Source organism: Myotis nattereri (genome assembly GCF_964212035.1).
Source record: "Myotis nattereri genome assembly, chromosome: 4".
In the NCBI taxonomy this organism is placed as follows: domain Eukaryota; kingdom Metazoa; phylum Chordata; class Mammalia; order Chiroptera; family Vespertilionidae; genus Myotis; species Myotis nattereri.
The window spans coordinates 80,992,827-81,011,443 of record NC_138079.1 but is presented as its reverse complement, the minus strand read 5'-3'; the positions used below and the strand labels follow the sequence as shown (position 1 = coordinate 81,011,443).

Sequence of the window (18,617 nt, the reverse complement as noted above, 5' to 3'; positions counted from 1 at the left end):
GCTGCTGACCAGGAGGAGTACGTGGCAGATTAGGAGCGAGGGCTGACAGGTAAGGTCACCTGCCCCAGCTTGTTCTCAAGTGCTCTGAGTGATAGCAGTCCCCTGGCAGGGAGGCGGCTGCATCTTAAGGCAGTTGGTCTCTTTCAAGTTCCCTTCCCGGCTTGGTCACCCCTGGCACCTCGGGCTGCCCTCTGTCTGGAAAGTGGGGTGCTCTTCACAAGGGGCTAAGCCAGCCGTGGTCAAACTACGGCCCGCGGGCCGGATCCGGCCCGTTTGAAATGAATAAAACTATTGAAAAAAAAGACCGTACCCTTTTATGTAATGATGTTTACTTTGAATTTATATTAGTTCACACAAACACTCCATCCATGCTTTTGTTCCGGCCCTCTGGTCCAGTTTAAGAACCCATTGTGGCCCTCGAGTCAAAAAGTTTGCCCACCCCTGGGCTAAGCACTCCTCTGACTCACTGGAGCCAAGCTAGAATTCCAGTTCCGAGGCTACTTGCTCGCAGCAGCTCCTGGCCGGGAGCACAGACCCCTCAGGGGTCTCTCTGACCCCAAGAATCGGTGGTTACAGCAGTCAGTTCGGCACAGGAGTCAGTTGAGCCAAATAATGTGACCCAGTGATGGCAACAGACTCACCACCACCCACCGGGCTGACGAGGGACTGTGGCAGTGAGGTTTCATCAAGGACTCCCTCCACGTGGGGGGTCTGCCCTACACATCCCTACCCGTGCCTTCAGTGCCCACCTCCTCCCCACAGCGCGGGGCCAGGTTGCTGGCACCATTTCTCAGAAGCGGAAACTGAAGGTCTGTGTGTTGGTGTTGCTGAGTGAAGGTCCCACAGTGAGGGCAGAACCCAGAGCTTCCCCTTCTCAGGGTTGTGGTATGCACCCCCCAGCCCTCCCCTGTGCCCCAGGGACAAATGTTTCCCAACCCTCTCTCCCGGGGGTTCTGCAAGTTCCACCAGACTTCTGCCCAGCTCTTCCTGCTTTCGTAACGTGAAGGAGAAGGAGGCCAGGGCAGGAAACTGTCAGGACTAATTTGCCAAGAGCTTGTGAACTTTTGTGAGTTAGCCCCACCTTCCTCATCCTCCGCCCCCCCACCCCCCGGCTTCCCGCAGACTGGCTGGCCCTCCGGAGCCCCTCCGTGGTCCTGGGCCGTGATCCCCGGAGGCAGGAGCTCAGGGGCACCCAGTCCCTGTGTGAGGAGGCCTCGGGCCACCAGGAAGCAGGAGGTATAGCTCCGGATGGCATCATCTCTCCTGCTCAGCAAGCCCAGAGCCAGGAGGACCTGGGCCAAGCTCCTGGACAGGGCAGAAAATCTCTGCTCCCCAGGGTGGCCACCTGCCCCTCCACGTAGGCCCAGAACAGGCAGGCACCTGTCCTGCTCACACAGCCCATCCCCGAAGAGGGTCCAGGAGGGGCTGGGGCTGGAATCCAGGCTCCTGCCCCCAGAGTCAGTCCCCTTCGCCCCGGCCTGCTGTGGAGCCTGTGGTTGGTCCCTGACAGGGCATGGCAAGGCCTGGCCCCAGCTCAGGGCGGAGGGACCCGTCACCGGTCTCAGGGAGGTCAGAGGGCTTGACCACAGCCAGCCAGTCTGGGATGGCTCTGGGAGGGGAGCACTGGGAGGGGCAGCACCTTCTGAAGCTTCTTTCTGGAACCACTAGAAAGCGGGGCCTTGGGCGAGTGACTCACCTGTGCGTGCCTCAGTTTCCTCGTCTGGAAAATGAGGTAAGGACTGAATGTGAAAACACGTTTTAGAACACAGCCTGACTTTCTGTGTTTAATAAATGTTAGCTACTCTTCTTCTAACCACCATCACATTCCCTGCCCCAAGGGGGAGATGAGCCTTACCAGGGCGTGGAGGCCTGAGGCCAGCTCCGGGGACAGTTAAGCTGTCCTGTGCCTGGGGACAGTGGGCTCACTGCCTGAGCCCAGCACTGCCGGCCCTGGCAACCGATCAGACAGATTGGGGGCCAACTTGGCTGGGCAGATGGGGCGGCACTGGACACACGGGGGGCCCACCAGAGGCAGGTGCAGGCTCAGCTTGGCACATGTGCTTGAACTCTTGGGCGGGGCCAAGCCTAGTGAGGATGGACCATGTCCAGATCTGTGTTTGTGGCCAGAGTGGGATGAAGAGCTGATTTTTCCATTCTCCCTTGTCAGAGTCACCTCCATTTTTCTTTTGTCTCTTTTTAACTCCCTGAGGAGGGCTGCAGTGGGTGATGGCGGCACTCAACCACAGGGCCGGGCGGGTGCAGAAACCCTCTCCAAGAACTGACCCCAGGGTGCCATGTGCTATGCACTTTTCATATGAGAGGACTGAGCCTTCTGGAGGATGGTGTCCTGCCCAGAGTTGCACAGCTGAAGCGGTCGGGCCATGCTGCTATGAATTTCCCCAGCTGGTGCGTCTGGCCCTGCCTTGGGAGCTCTCCTGACCTTGCATGGCCCAAAGCCACATCTTCCCAGCTGGTTCCAGGCCTCAACTTACTGTGTCTTTAGCCAAGAGCCCCTTCCTGGGCCCTGGGCCCTTAGCTACAAAGATCCTGTTGGCCCAGCGCTAGTGGGAGCTTTGTGGCTTGGACTGTCTCTGGATCCCACAATCCCACCCACTCTGACTGTCCCAGACAGGTGTCTGGCAGGGAGGCCTCCGTCCTGTCTTTTGTCACCTTCAAACTGTTGTCCGGACCTGGAACACTATTTAAAGAGCCATCCCTGAGCTGCCCCAGGCCTGCTGCAGCGCGAGGGAGCACGCCAGACCATGGTAGGCTAGGGCTGCCCTGCTTCCTGACCCTGACCTCATCCTGTGACCTTTACCTCATTCCCTGAACTCACCCTGACCTTGACCTGACTTCTCTCATTGATGTCCTTGCCCTTGAGCTGATGACCCTAGTCTTGACCTTTCTTCACCCTTGATGTCATGCCTGCGTCTCGCGCACCCTGGGCTGCCCTTGATGGGTGGCCAGTCCATCCATGTGGGTCCTGATTTGGGTCTGCTTCCCTGGATTGGGTAGGGGCTGCTGAGGTGAAGAGGAGGGTGAGGAAGAGGAAGGTGGAGGGAGACAGGGTGGGCCGGGCTTAGACTTTTCACAGCTCTGCTCCTGCTGAGAGGACATGACTCCTTGGGGGTCGGGTTGGGATTCCAGGACAGCCTGGGTCCTCTGGAGCCTGCTGGCCTTGCTTCCAGGGTCCTTCAGCCCCTGCGGGGCCTGCCCTGCTATCCTTCCGTGCCCCTGTGTGCCACTCTTGGGTCTCCCTGGGGGCTCCCAAGGGCACTGTCCTTTCAACCACTGTTTTTGTCTCACCCACCCTCATCAGTCCCTCTAGGCCTGAGAACTCTGACTGACCGTCAAGCCCCAGCTCAGAGCCACCTGCTCTGGGAGGTTCGCCCCGAGTGTCCCAGTGGCTGAGGGGCTTCTCTGTGCTCTCAGTACCTGGACTGTGGGCTCCTTGGGGACAAGCATGGGGCCGATTCAGTTCTGGGTCCCTGAGTCGGGGCACAGGGCCTGGCTGGAGATCAGCAGGCACCTAATAAATGTCCTGATGCCTGGAGCTAGGCACACATGGGGAAACTGAGGCTTAGAGCCTGCACTGATTTTCTTAACATCACAGAGGCTGTGAATACCACAGGCAGGATTAGAACTCAGATCTGGGCTACGCCCTTCTGCCCTGAGGTGGTCTTTTCAGGGGATTTTAGGGGCGCATTATAAAAGGGAATTCCAAAGTCAGCTGGGTTGCAAAGGGTCCAGGCTGGGAGGTCAGCAGGCCCCGAGCCTCAGTTTCCCCCTATGTGGTCCTCCTTTTGGCGGTTCCAGAACAGGGCTTGGCACACAGCAGGGCAATGTTTCACAAGATGGCCACGGAAGGCTGGGGGAGGCAGGGATGGATGCGCCCAGGCCAAGAGCAGGTCTGAGGAGAGAAAGGGCAGAGTATCCCACAGACGGAAGTGATCCTTTTTATTAATCAGAGGGAAATGCATATGTAATTATGTGAGATGAACTCTGCAGGGAGGTTCTTTTCTTTATGATGTCTGAAGGGATTTATAAATATTACAGAGGTTTTACGGCATCATAACGTCCTGGCTGCCCTGCCAGCCCCCCTTTCAAAGGATTAGTGGAGACAAAGCACCCAGTAAAAGCTAATTATAAGTCAGCCGAGCTGCTGCTCCTGAATTGAGCCCAGGCGCCGGAGGGAAGTGGGGGCGAGTGCAGGGGTGGGGAAGTTGGGTGGTGGGACAGGAGCGAGCTGGAGGAGGGGAGACCACACAGGCACTGGGGGTGGGGGTGGGGGGACGGGAAGCCCATGCTCTGGGATGGGTAGACGAACTTGGCAGGAGGGTGGTGCAGGCTGAGTTGGAGGCAAGAGTGGGGGTGGTGAGGTGGGAGCGGGAAGCCTGTGTCTGTTCCACCTCTGAGCCAGTTCGGGGACTCCTTGAACATGGGGGCCCTAGTGATGGCTGCGCCTCCTCAGGGGCTCTTGAGGACTGAGAGTGTTCAGTGAGTGCTCAATAGCGGACTCAGGGCACCATGGCACCCTGAAAGAAGCCCTGGAGTTATTCCATGTGGGTGGTCGCCTGCTCTACCTGCTGGGGAGTTCACCCCTGAGCTTTGGGGAGCTATTTCCAAACCGATCTCCACTCTGAGCCTGGGTGGGGCAGGGGACCTCAGAGATGAACAGACAGTGATATGGCAGGACAGTGTAGTCTGTGATACGGGATGTGGCTGCCCTAGACTGGTAGGAAGGGAAGAATCGGGGAGCTCTAAATTGGCTTGGGGGTCGGGGAGGGCTTCTTAGAGGAGGTGGCAGAGGAGTTGAGCCTAGAGGATGAGGATGCTGCCAGATGGAAGGCAGGGAAGGTACTCCAGGTAATGGGAATGGCAGGAGGAAATGTTGGGAGAGAAGAAAGCTCTAAGCGGGTTTGGGACAGAGTCGAGGACCCAGGTAAATGGAGGTGGAAGCTCGGGGAGAGGGACAAAGGACAGATCTCACAGGGCGGAGGAGTCCAAATGTTATCCTGAGAACACTGGGGAGGTGGCAGGAGAGGAGGTGGGCCCCGTCTGGGGTCTGATGCTAGAAAAGATGCCCTTCTCTGCTTCACAGGCTGGGCGCAGACCACCAGCCTTCCGGAGCCCGGGGGCCCAGGTCAGGAAGCAGCTGTCTGGCCCGGTGGGGTGGGTGCTCCTGTAGGCTTCTTGCCGTGGCTGGGAAACCACCCCGCTTATCTGCAAGGCTCCATGAGGAGCTTTGCCTGCCTGTCTGCTTTGGGCTGGGCTGTGGGAGAAGGGGCATGAGGGTTGGGAGGTGGTGAGTGGCTGACCTCCCGAGGAAGGGGCTTCTGCAAGGCCTCACCCGCTACCTCGCAGGCACCGAGGAGAGCCCGGAAAAGAACAGAAGGCGGAGCCAGCTCCAATGTCTTCTCCATGTTTGATCAGTCCCAGATCCAGGAGTTTAAAGAGGTTGGTCAGTGTCCCCTGGGGCCGCTCGGAGGATCTGTGTAATCCATAGAAAGCTCTTGGGGAGCCAGTAAGGTGTGGGATCGGCCCTCCGTCCCTGAGGCGTGATGATGTCACTATTCTCAGTGTCCACCATGGTGCGCCTCACAGCCTGCAGATGTGACTGCTGTCCTCAGGCAGCATGACCCTCTCTATCGAGCCTTTGCTTGCTGTTTGACCTCGGGCAAGTCCTTCCTCTCTCTGAGCCTCAGATTTCCTCTCTGTAAACGGGGGTTGCTGTGAACATGCAATGAGGGCTGGGCATGAAGCCCCAGCAGCATGCTGGCGCACAGCAGGAGCTCAGCATGGGTTAGCCATCACTGTCACTCTGGTGTCATGCTGAGCTGGGTAACGGGGTGGCCAGAGGGGTCTGCACTGAGGTTGCTGGGGCAGCAGTTTGCAGGACAGCCCCTTGGGGGAGGTGTTTCTTTTCAGGGGAGGGAAGCTGGGCTTGGGTGAGTGGGAGGGTGACTTTTCAGTGCCCGTGTTTCTGCCAGGCCTTCACCATCATGGACCAGAACCGGGATGGCTTCATTGACAAGGAGGACCTGAGGGACACCTTTGCTGCCCTGGGTGGGTGACCAGCAGTGTGGGGGCTGGGGGCTTGGGCAGAGCAGAGCTTCCAGAAAGAGTGAGCGGCCGGGGGTAGGCGGTGTGAGGGGCTCATGTGTCATTGGGGGTGCAGGGAAGGTCAGGAAGGATTCCTGGCTGTTAGAGGAGTACTTGCCAGGGAAGGGGGAGGGCATTTCATGTGCAGGAACGACTTGTGCAAAGGTCAGCAGTGGGAGGCAGGGGTGAGGTGAGGGGTCAAGAGACGGCTCAGGTGGGAGAGAGGCTGGAGATGTGTACAGGTCTCCAGGGCTCTGGGCTTTGGCTCCCAGGGAGGCTTTTGCACCCTCTCAGGCCCAGGGAGGACCTGAAGAGGGCCTCAGGGACTGGGTGGGTGGGGGCTGAGGTTGGGGAAGGGGGCAGAACCAAGTCAGGTCTGGACTGAGCTTTGAGCTCCTGGAGATCTGGTTTTCCCCTGGAACGAAGAGGAATCCCAGAGTCCCAACCTCCTGCCACCCAGTTGCCACCTCCAGGGACAAATGAGCCTGAGGCCCAGGTCTTCCAGCCCCTATGCACCTCAGCTTCAGATTCTTTGAGCTTCAGTTTCCTCATCTGTAAAATGGGGATGGCAAACAAATAACTTGCTCTATTTCCCAAGGAGGCCGAGGTGGTGGCTGAGTGCATGAGGCTGGGGGCTGACCAGTGCTGACTGTGGCTGAATGTGGTCTCCTCCCAAAGTCCCCCAGCAGGTGGGCGGGGCCTTAGGGAGTTGGGGCCTTAGGGAGTCGGGGCGGGTGGACGGTAGAGCTGGGAGCCTGCAGGACTCTACTCTCCTGGGCTGCCTGCCACGGGTCCGCTCTCCCCCTCACTGTGCCCTAGGCGTCTCCCTCTCCTCCCCAGGCCGCATCAACGTGAAGAACGAGGAGCTGGAGGCCATGGTGAAGGAGGCCCCTGGGCCCATCAACTTCACGGTCTTCCTGACCATGTTCGGGGAGAAGCTGAAGGGTGAGTGAGGCTCCAGGTGGCCCTGGGCAGGGAGGGGTGAGTGGGTGTGGGCAGGCTGGGCCCTGTGTGCAGATGTGCACCCTACTGACGCACACCACAGCTGGGAGCATGGTGTCACCCCCAGGAGCACATACCTTCCCAGCCCGGCCTCGGCTTCCGCCTCTACACCACAGAGCGGTGGTAACTGTGATAACCCCTCCTTGCAGAGCCATGAGGGGCCCGGAGGGACAAATTGTGTAAAAGCTCGTTGCTCCCCATCAGGATGCCTCTGCCACCTCCCTACCCCTGGGCTCATCTTGCTTGCTCTGCCTCCCTGCCCGCTGGACAGGGGAGGTGGGGTTGGAAGTCACAGCGGCTGACCACAGTTCCTTCCCCGGGGAAAGGAGGGAGGGGCCTCCTTCATAAGTGAGAAGACTTGGGCCCAGAGAGGGCGTTACAATTGCCCCAGGTGTCGCAGCATCAAAGTGGTCGGGCTGGAACCTGACCCCAATTCCTGGCTCTAACCATTGTCATGTCAGGCATTGGGGCGCATGGGGGGGCGGGAGTCCAGCCTCTCTGCCCTCTGCCCCTTAGTGCCAACCCCTGGGCTTGAGGGTCCATGGTCAGAGGGAAGGGCCAGCCTGAGCTGCGGCTGCCCTGGGAGGTGGGCCTTGTAGCCACCCCACCCTGAGGGTGCCCCTGCCTGATGCCTCCCTGTCTCAGCTAGATCTGGGTTCAATACCTAGCCCCCCACAGGCCCCCAGGATGACCAAGGCTTGTCTACTCTTGCTCCTGAGTTTTCTGTCTGTAAAATGAGCGTTGTGTTGATTTCCCGGGGCTGCTGTAACAAGTGACTGCAGACTTGACGGTCAAAACCCAGCAATGTGCTCTCTCGGCTCTGAAGCCTGGGCTATGAAATCTGGCGGTTCTGCTCCCTCAGCGGCTCCAGGGGGTAACTTGCTTGTTGCCTTTCCCAGTTTCTGTGGCTGCATCGCTCCCATCTCTGCCTCCGTGGTCCACTGCCTCCTTTTCTGTAAGCCTCCCTTGCTTCACTCTTAACAGGACACTTGTCATAAGATCTAGGGCCCACCTGGGTAATCCAGGATCATCTCCCCACCTCAAGATCCGTTCTTGACATCTGCAAAAAGCCCCTTTTCCAACTAAGGTGACATTTCCCAGTCCCAGGGATAAGGACATGGGTATATCTTTTGGGGGGGCCATGATTCAACCCACTACAGGGACGATCCTACCTAACTGCACAGCTTTTATTTGGTAAAAAAAAATCATAATACTTTCATGGGTTGTGACCTACTGGCAAGTACGATAGCCCCACACACAATGTCCTGGCTGATTCTGGACTAGGAGGCGGCCAGCAATTGACCTATGACTGGGCAGCCTCTCCCTCCTGTGTCAGAGACAAGAGACCGAGGGCAGGAGAGAGAGGAGGCCGTGGGCCTGGATCTGTCCAGCTCACGCAGGAGTGCCATCGCGCCTCCCCAGGCAGCCAGTAGGGTTATTCCTGAGCCCATGACCACATTCAGGAAGAGCTCAGAAGCCCAGGGACCTGGGGCTCTGACACTCCCAGAGAAAGGCATGTGGGACTCTAGCCAGTGACCCGGTGACTTTAAAGGGAGGTGTGTTGGTCTATGACTGAGCTAAGAGCTCTGCCCCAGGCCAGGCAGGGTCGCTGGCTTGCAGCTTTTTCTCATTTTCGCAGGGACGCCAGGACTGGGGCTTCAGCTGAACATGTCATGCAAACGGGCTGAGCCTGCGTGCTCAGCCGGCAGGGGAGACAGGAGCCAGGCTGAGGCAGGCACTGTCTCGGCCCTCTAATTAGGACAAGGACACGTTGTCATGAGATTCCCAACAGCGAGGGAAGGTGTAGCCACTCTGCATCCTTTTGATGAGGTTCAAAGTCTGCAGAAGAGAGTAGCTGCGAGGCCAGCACTGTGCCAGGCTTGGTCACCCTGGGCCAGCCTCAGAGATGCCTAATGACCCCGACACACCCTGTCCTGAGCTCCCAGCCTGATGAGGGAGACACAGCTGACCTGACCCAGTCCGATGGGCAGCAGCACAGGGGGGTGGAATGAGCAGGGGGCTCTGGAGGTCCAAAGAGTTGGCTTCAAATCCTTCCTCCCCTTATGAGTGGGATCTCAGGAAAGTAACAGAGACTCTCCGAGCCTCGGCTTCATTTTTGACAAACTGAGGACATCAGTACCTACCATGTGGGGTGTTCTGGGATCCAGGGGAGCAAACAGTGAAGCTGCAGGGCGGAGCTTGGCGCAGAGCGCTCAGATGTGTTTGCGGACTTGAGGAAATAATGTTAGTCCAGATCTTTACCGTACGTTGTCATAACTGACCCTGGGAGGTGGGCAGCAAACACCACCTTTTCTCCATGTCACCAATGACACAGCCAAGCCTTAAGAAGGAAGGGGACACCCTTGGGGGAGAAGGGAGTGGGAGGGCAGTGTGACAGAGGGGAAGGAGCACGACATATGGTCACCAGGGCCCCTGCTGCCGTTCACACAGCCTGTGAGGCCTTGGGTGAGACCCTCCTTTCCTGGGCCTCAGTTTCCCCATCTGTACAACCAGGGGGCTGGATGTTCAATCTCCTCGTGGGAATAGAGCTAATTCTTCAAATGACTTCTTTTCCTAAAGCCCATGCTATGCAAGTGATAAAACCAGGAATGCTCCTCCCTACCGCCCCCCCCCCCCCACAGCCTGTTGGCCCACCTGCCCCCTCTCCATCCGGGACAAGCTTACAGACCCCTCCGATGCCACTGCCCGAGTCCCGCCTTTGGCCCCCAATGCAGCGCTTTTTCTTCCCTACCCACAGCCTGTCGTGCGCATCTCGGATAATGAGAAAGCGCCAGAGCTGCCCTCCCACCTCACTAATCACACGGCAGCCTCAGCTGTGCGAACTCGGCCACGTCATGTACCCTCGCTGAGCCTCATTTTCTTGTCTGTAACATCGGGCCGCTCAGCAGGTCCGGCACGTAGCAAATGCTTCGTCAGGGTCACGCACAGCTGTGCAGGTTGTGAGCGCTCAGAGCCCTTGGCTATGACCCCTATTCCTGGTTTCCCTGAAACCTCCCTTTCCTCGCTTCCACAGTGGAGTGGAAGCTGGGAGGAAGCTCCCCAAGCCCTTGCCCTCGGTAGGGGCCCTGGGGCCTGCCCACCCCCAGCCCCCATCCGAACGCTGCCTGTTCTCTTCATGTGGGCGCCCTCCTTGCCTATGTGTGCTGCTTCTAGGCACGGACCCAGAGGAGACCATTCTCCACGCCTTCAAGGTGTTCGACCCTGAAGGGAAAGGTTTCATCAAGGCGGATCTGTAAGTCCCCTCAGCCCTTCGTGTTGGTCTTTCCCTCTCTGAAACTTCCGCTGTGAAGGAACTGGTGTGGAGTCCGGGTGGGTGGCAGCCCCGTCTCCTCTCTGCCCAGAACTCAGCCCAGCTCAGCCATCGACGTCCCTCCCCTCTCTGGGCCTCAGTGCCCCCATTTCTGTGTGGAAGTGTGTAGGGAGTCTGAAGTCATCAGGGAGGGCTTCCCAGTGGCGGGGGCGAGGTGGGGGGAGAGGCAGGTCTTGAAGGATGACTAAAGGTGCTTGAGCTGAAGCAGGGAGTATTCTAGATGCAGGCACAGTGAGCGAAGTGCCAGGGCTTGGTGTGTGCAAGGCTACTGAGAAGGAGTGGGCTGCGGCTGAAGGGGGTGAGTGGGTGTGGGGTGGGGAGACTGAGCACGGAGAGGCAGGCAGGGCCTGTATGGGGTAGCTCACTCACCAGCCCTGGACCCTGGGTCTGCCCTGGGAGCTTGAGAAAGAGTTAGGCAGGAGCAACATGGAGGCCAGCCTGGAGGAGGAGAGGAGAAGGTTACAGCCACCATGAAGGCCTGGGCTGTTGAGATGGAGGGGAGTGGATGGGTAAGTAAAACACCAGAGGCCAAAGCCAATGGGATTCAGGGCCTGAGTGGATCAGGATGGAGGCGGGCCCATGGGAAGGGGCCGGCTCAGCTGGGAACACAGAGAGAAAGGTGGCTCTGGGCTGGCATTACAGAGGTGTGGGCACTGACATCCGCTCTGCCTGGGAGCCTCAGCCCAGTGAAAGCTCAGGGCCGAGGGCCAAGGGTGGCAGGCAGGGCAGTGGCCACCTGTCCAGGGGCTGGGACACTGAACTGACCTCTGAGCTGTCCCTGGGCCTTCCCTTCAGAGCCTCCACGGCCTTGCTGGGTCTCTGGCTGGCCCTGGGCAGGCAAGGTTCCCCCAGGCACAGGCTTTTGGACCAGTTACTATGACGCTTCAGGCATTGGCTGTGAGACTGGTTTTGCTGTCTGTTAGAATCATCTCTTAGTGGAGCAGGGGTGGGAGAGGGCAGGGGGCAGAGGGGAAGGGGGGGCAGTCTCCTTTGTCTCACACTCTCACCATCCCACACTCCCAGCGTTGTGAGTCACTCACTCCCCAGGGGTAGGGGGGGTGATCAGGATCTCTCCGGGCTGCAGCCCTCTCCACCCTCCCTGAGGGTCCATCTTGAGGAGCTTGGGGAGTCACTGGGGCACGTCTGCCATTCACCTTCGCCTCCACCAGGGCAAGGCCAGGGCTGGGAGGAACCCTCTGGAGACCCAATTTGGGAACCAAAGGCACCGCCCAGGGATAGGGGGCCTGGAAGATGTGGCTGCCCACCAGTCAGGCCACAAGGAGGCTCTGGTTGAAACCGAGTCTGTGAAAAGTCCCCAGCCTGGGGAGTTGGAAACTGTGACTGTCCGGCAGTAACATGAATAACGGAAAGTGTGCGTGGTCCTTAGCGGGGCCTGCCATTGCTGGCGACACAGGCCTCTGGTGCCCAGGGCCCAGCTCACTCCCCAGGGCCATCCCTGCTCCCTGCTCTCCCCGAGAGCCCTCTGGCCCCCTCCCCCCAGCTCCTAGGGCATCAGTCCCTCCTGCGCAGCCTCAGACTCACCTTGCATGTCTCATCTCCGGCTACCCCTCCGGGCCCAGGCCGCTCTGGCTCCTGTGGGCAGCTGCTCTGGACCACCCAGGGGGCCAGGCCCCATCCTGCCACTACACATCCTTACACTTCCCAAACCTGTTTCCTTCTCTGTACATGGAGTTAATGACACTCACTTCCCAAGGCCATGAGGAGCAGATGAACCCTGGGCAGGCCCATGAGGACATGCACCTGGATAGGTCTCCCTGTCCCTGGGCTGAGTGTGAGCACCTGTCCACTGTAGAACACTGCACACACGGCAGCAGCCATCGCAAACTGGGGAAGCAGGACATCTAGAACCAAGGCAAAGAGGCCACCCTCAGTAACCTTGAGGTTGATTATTAGTGCACAGTGGACCATCTGAGTGGCCCCCAAGGTCATGTCAGAGTCCCAAGGTCATTTCATTTGGTTCCCACTTGATGCTGGGAGGAGAGTCCGTGTTACAAAGGAAGAAAATGAGGCTCAGGTGGAGTGGGGTCTGAGCCCACGTGGCTATCTGGGGGCTGTAGCGCCAGCCCTATCCCCTTCCCTACCTTCACTGGTGTACCCCTGGACCAGGACTCCTCCCCCAAGCCCACCTGCCCTCATCACCCCTGTGATCTGTGTGTCCACTCACAGGGTGGCCCTGCCCCTGAACTTGACCCTTTCTCTTCCTTGAGCAGCATCAAAGAGAAGCTCATGACCCAGGCAGACCGGTTCAGTGAGGAGGAGGTGAGCTCTGGCGTTTTGAGGGTGCTGTTGAGCACTGCTAAGAAGCTTCCTGGAAAGCACAGCCCAGCCCTTCTCAGCAGTCACCCCCACCCCACCCCACTCACATCACTCTTAGTGATGTCTCCCTTGAGTCCTTTGATGAGAACAAGAAGGATGGGGTGAGGGGAAGCTGTGGGACCCTGGCCTCCGTGCCCTCCACTGCCATGCCTCCATCTGCACTCTGACACTCTTGGGCGACCCCTTGCTCTGGCCCTTATTTGGCCCTGGTCCACGCCGACTCCCTGCTCCTTCCCCAGATCAAGCAGATGTTTGCCGCTTTCCCGCCAGATGTGTGTGGCAACCTGGACTACAGGAACCTATGCTATGTCATCACGCATGGCGAAGAGAAAGACTAGAAGGCGATCGCGGACCGCCCCGACAGTCAGAGGCTGTAGTGAGAAGGAGCAAACACTGGGGGTCGGGGCCCCCGATGGGAGCTCCTATGACCAGCATGTGGGGGGAAAGGCTCTCCTTGCTTTGTGGGTGGGTGCAAAGCAGGAATAAATAATGCTAACAAGGTCTGAGTTTTTGTGATTAATGCTCCTGCTGGGGAGAAAGCTAAACATTCCTATGGTGTTGGTTTTTCCAAAACTTTTTACTTCCCTGGCTTTGCTCAAATGTTCCTGATGAGCTAGTGTTTAGAACTAATTGACAGTTTTAATGATCCCCAGCTGGGCCACAGGACACTGCCTTCATTTATGAAGCTTTTATTGAGCATCTAGTGCGTGCCAGCCCCAGGGACACAGTGATGAGCCAGCCTGTCCCTGGGCAGGAAGATCAGGCAGTGAGGACAACAATTGGGGTGGGGACAAGGGAAGCAAGTCCAGGGAAGACCTGGAAGCTAGGAACTGAGCAGAGGCGAAGTAGGTGGAAAGGAGGGGTTGATTCAGGAATGTTTAAGGAGTAGGCCAAGGGTGCTGCTGAAACAGGACGCACACAGCACCGACCATAAAATAAAAGTGCGTAAATTGGACTTCATAAAAATTTAAAACTTCTGTTCAGCAAAAGACAACACGAAGAACATGAAAAGGCAAGGCACTGGGCTGGAGAAGATATTGGCAACAATAGATTTTGACAAAGATCTGACAGCCAGAATATACTTAAAAAATCTTACACGTTAATCCTGGAAAGATAACAACCAAAACAAACCATCAAAGAAAAAACAGGTAGATGGCTGTTGGGAGCAAGTTCCTCAGCCAGGGACTTGACCCGTCTGGGGCAGGAAATGGGCACAACACAGGAGGATCGGTAGGTAGGTGGGACAAACAAAGCAGCCAACTGCTGGCTGGTCAGTGGCAGCTTATATACAGGCTCAGACAAAAGCGGCCTCGTGCCAATTAGTGACGCCTGTGCCACCTTAACATAAGCAGGTTATATAAGGGTGCGCTTGCGCGGTGTGTATCGTGCTGCTGCTGAGTCATTGCTCTCGTGCGTGCATAGGGCAAAGGGGCCTTTAACATAGTAATACTGCAGTGTCAGTGCCTTCACGCATGCGTGTGGCGAATGGGCCTTTAACCTCCGGCATACTCTGGTCAAGGCCCTCACAGCGACAGAAAAGGATATCCAAACGGCCTGGAAATATGTTTAACCTCATTTCTCGTAAGAAAAATGCAAATAAAAACTTCCATTAGGTGCACACCCACCATGGCTAAAAGTAAAACGACGGCCAATACCAAGTGTTGATGAGGATGTGGAACAAACAGAGCTCTCCAATTTTGGTAGCAGGGGTGTAAAATGGGTCAGCCATTTTGGAACACGCTTTGGCAGTATCTACTAAAGTTAAAATGCATGCATATCCTGAGCCAGCGGTTCCAAACCTAGGTATATACCACAGAAATGTCCATCATACATCCTTCAAAAGACATGTATAAGAGTTTACAGATTTATAAGAGTCCTAAACTGGAAACAAGACAAATGTCCACCAAGAGGAAAATTGATAAATGATATGTTTGTGCATTGATGCTATACAGCAATAAGTGTAAACTACTGATCCACACCACAACATGCTCTCATATTACATCTCATAGAAAAAGACACACAGAGAACTCAGTTTATTTGTTTAAAAGTTTTATAAGAGCATACTTTAATAAAACTTTTAAAAATAAAATGTTTTAATAAGCATACCATAAAATCACCATTTAATAGTATACTAGTGGCTCAGTGCACGGTTTGTGCACATTGAAAGGAAATTAATTAGAAGGTGGCCTGCAGGGTGGGGTGGGACTGGGCGAGAAGAACCGGACACGCCTTGGAGCCAACCTCCCGCTGTCCCTCCCGGCCGGCTGCACCTGGGGTGGTGGCACAGCTCGAAGGGCATCGGTGGAGTGAGTGGGGTCCCTTTGGCAGGTGGGGTCCCTTGGCCTGGCCTGTGGAGATTGGGCCAAAACCAGCTCCGAGGGGTCCTGGAGTGCGAGAGGACACTCTGCAAAGTTGCTGTCATACAGGGTGTGGAACGCAAATGCAAGTGTGCAGTAAACCATATTCAGGACCTACAGTGCCCCAGCAACAACATAACCCACAGACCAAAGGTGGAATCATGGGGCGCCACAAGGAATCAGGCTCCCTCCTCTCTGATTCCGGGGTGCGTCACCCCAGAACCGCTGCTGCCAAGTCACCTCAGCTCGGCAGCTCCTGTGTTAAGTGTCTGCCCCCTGGTGGTCAGTGCAAGTCATACCTACCAGCCGGTTGGCCAGTTAGAAGGGCTGACAGTCCCTTAGCCTTTTATATATATAGATCATTCAGTGGCATTCAGTGAATTGAGTACATTCACAGGGTTGTGAACCATGACCACTATCAGCTGAGGAACTTGTACCCAACTGTCATGTACTTGGTTGGTTGGTTGGTTTGTTTCGGTTTTTATCTTTCCAGTATTAATGTGTAAGGTTTTTTAAAAGTATATTCTGGCTGTGAGATCTTTGAACATTTTCATCAACTGGAGAAGAAATCCATTAACCGTCACTCCCCATCCTTCCTGTACCCAGTTCCTGGCAACCATCAATCTTTCTTTTTCTATGGATTTGCCTATTCTAGAGATTTCATATAAATGGGATCATATAATATAGGGCTTTTTGTGTCTAGCATAATGTTTTCATGGTTCATCTGTGTTGTAGTACTTTATTCTTTTTTTTTTCTATTTTGTTTTGTTTTTTGGTTAATCCTTACCCAAGGATATTTTCTTTCCCATTGATTTTTTTTTCAGAGAGAGAGGGAGTGGAAGAGAGAAATGGGGAGAAGAGAGTGAGGCAGACAAATCAATTGGTTGCCTCCAGCATGTGCCCTCACCAGCGCCCAGGATCGAACCTGCAGCCCAGGTATGTGCCCTTGAGATGGGGAATTGAACTCATGACCCTTCGGTGTGCAGGCCAACACTCTAACCACTTAGCAACCCAGGCAGGGCAGTGCTTTATTCTGTTTTACACCTGAATAATATTCCTTTGTCTGGCTGTACTACATTATGTTTATCCATTCACCTTGATGGACATTTGGGATGTTTTCACTTTTGGGGTATCATGAATAAGAGGGCTGTGAACATTCATGTACAAGTTTTTGTGTGAACATGTTTTCAATTCTCTTGGGCATATACCTAGGAATGAAATTGCTGGGTCATATAGTAATGTAACTTTCCCAGAAATTGCTAAACTGGCTTTCAAGGCACTTGGAAAGAGATTGCATCATTTTACATTCCCGTTGGCAATGTTCACCGGCACTGCTCTCCTCACATCCTCACCAACCCTTGTTATCTTTCTTTCCTTTTAAAAAACTATAGCCATCCCTGTGGGTGTGAAGTAGTACCTCATGTTGCCTATGACTTGAACCTCCCCAATGATTAATGATGCTGAGCACTTTATCACCTTCTTACTGACCATTTGTATAGCTTTGGAGAAATGTTTATTCAGATTCTATGCCCATTTTTAAATTGGGGTCTCTTTTTTGCTGTTGAGTTGTAAGAGGTCTATATATTTTCTAGAGACTAGACTTTTTAGATATGTGATTTGCAAACATTTTCTCCCATTCTGTGGGTTGCCTTTTCACTTAAAAAAATATTTTTATTTATTTCAGAGAGGAAAGGAGATGGAGAGAGAGAGATGGAAACACCAACGATGAGCGAGAACCATTGATCTGCTGCATCCTGCATGTGCCCAACCGGGGACTGAACCCGGGCATGTGCCCTGACCGGGAATTGAACTGTGACCTCCTGGTTTATAGGTCGATGCTCAGCCACTGAGGCACACCAGCCCAACTGCCTTTTCACTCCTTTGATAGTTTTCTTTTTCACATGTTCTTTCTTCTAAGAGTTTTATAGTTTTCAAATTTAGGACTTTGAACCATCTTGAGTTATTTTTTTTGTTTATGGTATGGGGTAGGGGTCCAACTTTATTCTTTATTCAGTTCTTCCAGCACCATTTATTGATAAGACTATTTCCCTGTTGAGTGGTCTTGGCGTCCTTGACAAAAATCAATTGCTCAGAGATATATGGGTTGGTTTCTGGACTCTTGTTTCTAGTTCACTGATCTCCATGTCTAAAAGTACATACTTCCTGATTCCATTTATGTGAAATTCAGAACCAGGCAAACTAATTTATGACGTTAGAAGGCTGAACGGTGGTTACTTCTGGGGTCGGGGGGCGGGAGGGAAGGGCCACGAGAGAACTTTATAGGAGCTGGGAATGCTCTGTATGTTGATCTGAGTGGTGGATACTCAGGTGTAAACATATATGAAAGATGATCACTCTATACCATTAAGATTCATGCAATTAATATCCTTTAGTATATTTATGTTATATATCCCGATAGAAAAAAATGGGGTGGAGAGAGAGAGAGAGAGAGAGAGAGAGAGAGAGAGAGAGAGAGAGAGAGAAAATTTTCCTAAGGCCTGTGTGTGCTAAGATTCATCTTATCCTTGTGAGTCCAGAAGGGGAAACTGAGGCCCAGAGCTTGCCCAAGTTCAATGGCAGAGCTGGGTGTGGAACCAGGTAGCCTGCTCTGAGTCTGCATTTGTAAGTGCTCCCTGACACTGCCACCCAGAGCAGAGGGGTGTGGGGCAGGGACTGAATTTGAGGTCCTGTTCCTGTCCCTCACCCTCCTAAGTTCCTGTTCCCCCTAGGGAAGGTGGGAAAAGCGGTGCCCCCTCCCCCATCAGCCTGGAGCTCCTCTGCTCAGGATGCAAGGGAAACGCTCTGTGAGCACAGAGGGGAGAGGCCGGAGGATGGGAAGGCAAGAGTTCTGAGAGAGGCCTCCTTCTGCCAGGCCTCGCTCCCGCTGCTCTCTAAGAGTTTGGCTTTCCTGGAAATCAAGGACTCAGCTGCCCAGAAACTCATCAGACCTGTTTGTGTCCCAAGGAACCAGGCCAGAGCCAAGCTGGAAGGAGTGAGTGCCACGGGCACGGGCTCGCCTGCCTGGCAGCTTCCTGCTGCCCTGCTCCGTGACACCTCAGTCTGCCTGCCCTGCAGGGCCTTGCTCCACGAGGACACAGGGCGACCAGTGGGGAAGGCCAGAGGGGATCTGTGCAGCTCAGGAGAGAAGACTGGGGCCATTCTTTTGCTCATTCATTCCTCCATCCTTTAACATCCATCTACTTACACGCCCTCTGTTTCAGGGCCCACCTCTGTAGGGGAGCCACTGTGATCGGCTCCAGTGGCCTAGGGAAAAGGGGGTGGGGCGTGGTGGGCTGTTGTGAGGCTGCTGGTGACTCATGATCCCTCTTCCTCCACCAGAGGTCACTGAGGGCCTTGGCGGCCCCTCACCTGCACCCACCACCATCTGCCTTCAGTCTCCATGATTCTCTATCTCGTTCTTGAGGGATTATTGGATTGGCTCCATAAGATCCCCAGGTGGGGTTCCCCCAGGTCCTCCTCTGGTTCAG

At 55.3% G+C, this 18,617-nt stretch overlaps 1 protein-coding gene across 1 annotated transcript; it reads left to right on the top strand.

Annotated features, from left to right (window-relative positions):
- Positions 1–5,110: 5,110 nt before the first annotated feature.
- Positions 5,111–13,110, top strand: MYL10 (myosin light chain 10; the record flags this gene model as incomplete). Its single annotated transcript, XM_081088583.1, has 7 exons — positions 5,111–5,143; positions 5,365–5,457; positions 5,991–6,066; positions 6,943–7,047; positions 10,279–10,357; positions 12,667–12,715; positions 13,012–13,110. Exons 2-7 carry the CDS (start codon positions 5,422–5,424, stop codon positions 13,108–13,110), a joined length of 444 nt encoding a protein of 147 aa, XP_080944709.1. The 5' UTR covers positions 5,111–5,143; positions 5,365–5,421.
- Positions 13,111–18,617: the final 5,507 nt, after the last annotated feature.